The sequence below is a fragment of the Hipposideros armiger genome, unplaced genomic scaffold, assembly GCF_001890085.2.
Source record: "Hipposideros armiger isolate ML-2016 unplaced genomic scaffold, ASM189008v1 scaffold_129, whole genome shotgun sequence".
Lineage (NCBI taxonomy): Eukaryota > Metazoa > Chordata > Mammalia > Chiroptera > Hipposideridae > Hipposideros > Hipposideros armiger.
The window spans coordinates 2659697-2664248 of NW_017731479.1; the positions used below are offsets into that span (position 1 = coordinate 2659697).

At 40.4% G+C, this 4552-nt stretch overlaps 1 protein-coding gene across 2 annotated transcripts in view; it reads right to left on the reverse strand.

Moving 5' to 3' along the window:
- ANKRD13A (ankyrin repeat domain 13A) overlaps positions 1-4552 on the reverse strand; it is a 29770-nt gene that overhangs the window by 23132 nt on the left and 2086 nt on the right. The window contains exons 2-3 of one of the 2 annotated variants that reach the window (XM_019649108.1): positions 2740-2872; positions 1805-1963 (exon numbers count right to left, since the gene is read on the reverse strand). In XM_019649108.1, coding sequence (XP_019504653.1) covers positions 1805-1963; positions 2740-2872 — 292 coding nt within the window. Of the gene's footprint in view, positions 1-1804; positions 1964-2739; positions 2873-3789; positions 3838-4552 lie in introns of those variants that run through there. The other variant, XM_019649107.1, reaches the window with a different exon arrangement.

Here is a 4552-nt window from a genome sequence, read left to right on the forward strand (position 1 = left end):
GGTGAATTCTGCCAAACTTTCAAAGATATCAATTCTTCACAAACTCTTCCATTAAAAAAAGAAAAAGAAGAGGATGAAAAACTTCCCAGCTCATTTTATGAGCCCGGTATTATCCTGATGACAAACACATCACAGAAAAAGAAAACCACAGACCAATAAATACCTCATATGAATATAGATGCAAAAAATCCCCACCAATATATTAGCAATGCATATTCAGTGACATATAAGAGGGGGTACTATACACTATGACCAAGTGAGATTTACCCCAAAAATGCATGGGTAGTTTAACATCTGATGATCAATTAATGCAATACACCGTATCAATGGAATAAAATAAAATTTAATAAAACACATGATGATCTCAATAGAGTCACACTGTGGTCTGAATGTTTGTATCCCTCCCCCCCAAATTCTTTTGAAATCCTAACCTCCAACAATGATGATATTAAGAAGTGGGGCCTTTGGAAGTTGTTTAGGTCATGAGGATGAAGCCCTTATAAATGGAATTAGGAATTAGTGTCTTTGTAAAAAAAGGTCTCACTGAGGATACAGTAAGGAGGCATCTGCTATGAACCAGGATGAGAGCCCTCACCAGTCACCACACCAAATTTGCTGGAACCATGATCTCAGACTTCCAGCCTCCAGAACTGTCAGAAATAAGATTTTATTGTTTATAAACTACCCAGTCTGTAGTATTTTGTTACAGCAGCCCAGACTTAAGACAATGCAGAAAAAGAATGTGACAAAATCTAACACTGTTTCATGATTTTAAGACCAAAAAAAAAAAGAAAGAAAGAAAGAAAGAAAAAACCCCACTAAACAAATCAGGAATAGAAGGGAGCTTCCTAAAAGAGTATCCATCCATGAAAAACCCACAGCTAACATCATACTTAATGGAGAAAAACTGTATGCTTTCCCTCTAAGATCAGGAAAAAGACACAGATGTTCTCTTAGATCACCAGGGAAATGCAAATCAAAACCACAATGAGGGCTGGCCGAGTGGCTCAGAAGGTTAAGAGCACGGGCTTTGAGCAACAGGGTCGCAGGTTCGATTCCCACATGGGCCAGCGAGCTGCACCCAACCTGAGCTGCCACTGAGCTGCCAACTGGTGGCAGGATGGCTCAGCTGGTGAGAGCACATGCTCCTAACAACAAGGTGGCCGGTTCAACTCCCGCATGAGATGCAACTAAGATTGAATACGGCACCTTGAGCTGAGCAGCCACGAGCTGCTGACGGGCGGCCGGATGGCGACTGGACTTGGAGCTGAGCTAGCTGTGTCCTCCACAACTAAGACTGAAGGACTACAACTTGGCTGTCTCCCTTCCCCAATAAAATCTAAAAAAAAAAAAAACCCAAAAAACCCACAATGAGATGCCACTTCACATCCACTAGGATGGCTACGATCAAAAGACAGACAATAACAAGTGTTAACAAGGATGTAGAGAAATTGGAACCCTCATACACTGCTGGTGGGAATGTAAAATGGTACGACCAATTTGAAAAAACAATTGGTAACGCCTCAAAAAGTTAAACATAGAGTGACCATATGACCCAGAAATTTCTCTCATAGGTATTTACCTAACAGAAATAAAAACATACAACTATACAAAAACTTGTACACAAATGTCATAGCAACATTATTCATAACAGCCAAAAAGCAGGGGAAAAACAAATGTCCATCAACTNCAAGAAATAGTGCTATTTAGTATTCAATAGATCATATTCACAATTCATAAAACTCTTGAGGAAGCCACACAAGAATGTCAAGCTGTGTCTCCAGCTATCATGTCGGCCTCTAACTCAAACGATGGCAATGCCACATTTTTGTGGATACCTGGAGAATTTTTTGGAGCAGCTCAGGAACTCCTTCGAGGGCCATGGATGTGTTGTGGTAATCTCTGTGCTGAAGAACTGTATACACCATCTCGGGGTCGCCAGTGCTCACGGCCTCGTGTAGAACTGGAAAACAAAAAGGTGAAGTTTAATCACCTAGTATTCTCAGGCTTTCTGACACATTCCAAAGCCAGTCTGAAAAATATCTATACAAATCCCAGACCAACATTTTCTTCCCACGTTATCATTTATGACCATGACTTCTTATTGCTAACTCTTAAATGAATGAAAAGAGAAAGAAATAGAGCATTCTTATCCTCTTGGTCAAACCTTTCCATCCTCCGCTCACCCCTCTTTCTTATCATTGGTTCTGAAATCCTGACAATGTCTTCAGAGAGCTGGCTTTAGCTATGTGATCACACAACTGCGGGCAGGGCTTGTGCTTGTGCATATCCTGGCTCAGCAACACAAAATTACTCTCAACAACAGTAAGAGAGCTTGCAAAAAAAGTGCAATGCTAGGGTTTCACTGGAAAAGACCACTTCTAGTCATAATTTCTTTTTGATTTTGCCCATCCTGATGGATTCACTGGAGTTACCATCACATTCTTCAGGGGAAATCGGGTCTCCCCACTTGTGTGTGGTGGAAAATGTTTGCACTGAGAGCTGTTTTCTAGATGAGGAGTTTACCCAGAGCTTTTGGCCCAGGACACAATTCGGGCCATTGTGCCACAGATCAGCCAGCAGCATCTGAGGCCCTCATCTCCTCGGCCAGCCCCTAGTCCCAAGAGAGAAAGTCTTAAGATCAAGATGACTCTGAGGACAATGATGACTGCACTGGTCTTTATTCAGAAAGAGTAACCAAAACGAAAGGCTTTCAATGATTTTTAAAAGTATACTTGCCTGTCCATCCCTCCCGATTTTCTTTTGTAACGTCTGCTTTATGACGGAGCAAGACTCGAGCAGATTCTAAATGTCCCAAAGAAACAGCCAGATGCAATAAGGTTCGACCTCGTGGATCCACAGCCTCCACATTCTGTAAAATAAACAGTGGCGCTTATATAATTGGAGGTATTATATAAAAATATGGTGATATGTTGGGAGAGACAGTATCAGTATAAAAAGAGAAAACGGTATTTACACATTAATTACACCACTATATAGAAAAATGAATGCTTCCATGTGGGCACGGTTGAAATATGAATTTGGGGGCTATAAAGATGACAGTTACTGAGTTCCTTTTTCTATAAAGTTAAGTATCTTATAAATAATTGCTGGCAATAGGCCTCAGCTCATTGAACACAACCTTAAGTTCTCAACTGCACTCAAATTAAGTCTAGATAAGGCAAGGGGCTTTCATGAAATGCAAGCACCCCCCACGACACGGAATGTGGGGGATTTCTTAAGCACATATCAGCATTNTATTGTTACTGATCTACAAGAAATAAAAGTAGAACATCTATGAAAATTACTGTCAGTCAAGTTGCCTTACATAAGATTTTGGAGAAATACATCCATTTTGTAAAACAACAAGCTATTCCAACATTCATCTCATCTTCTTAGAATAAGTTTAAAAGAATAAAGTTGGAACCACATAAGGAAATGAGTAACTAAATTATGGCAAATCTATTTACTAAAATATTATCCTTTTAAGAACTAATAATATGGATAAATGTCAGCTATAAGTGACAAAAGAGACAAACACGTCTATATGTTATATTTATGGATGCTTGGGAGAAAAAGTCCTATGTGCGGGGGAAAAAAGACTGGAAAACACCCAAAGCATTAACGGTAGTTGTGCTTCAGTGGGGCCACAGGTGACTATTTTTCCTTACTCTCATCTATGCATTTCCTAGATTTAAAACACATAACTTTTATAAAGGAAAAATGAACCTAGATTCAGGCTAAATAAATTTGGAAAAAGAAATAAATTACAAACCCACAGCCACTCACCCCAGCTGGTGAATTCCCATTTCATCTGCACATAGAAATCCGGAGTCTGAAGGACAAAGGTTTAAAAGAAATTACCCTTGGTACTATTAACTAAACACAAACACAGTAAAGGTTAATAGGGTTTTTTTAAAGTGGGGGAGGGGGAGAGAACATGAGAAGAATCCTAAATTGCAAACCCATCAAAATAAATGCTTATATGCAGACTGTTATTTGATCTTGATATAAAATGTCTAGACAGTTAATAAAGTTAACCGAAGGCAACAAGGTCGGAGGGGGATAAAAGTCGAATCTGATTTAGGGGCTCAGTCAGGTTCTTCATACGAACAGAAAGAAAGATGCTCCTGGGAAGACAGCCACGCAATGTGGGTATCAGGCTGTTCTAAGCAAAGAGAAAGAAACGTCAGTCCCATGTATTCTACTGGGAACTCGAGTGTAAAAGGCTTTGCTTCTGGGAACAGGTTCATATTTATCAGACCACTCTGTGAAACTGAAAGAAGCACCTAGACGATACTTCCCCAAGAAGTGGCTATTACCTTCCCTTAACAGAAGAAATTGCCCCCACTTTCCTCTTAAACTGTTTAGAATTTTGCTTTTTGGAGTTTTACACCGCCACAGCAGCCCCGTTTGAGATGATTTTCTGACCTACCATGAATTCTTGTTAAAAGTTTCTTGGAGGGGCCGGCCAAGTGGCGCGATGGTTAAGAACTGGCTTGGGACGCCAGAGGGCCCCGGTTCGGATCCCACATATGAGGGCCAGTGACAC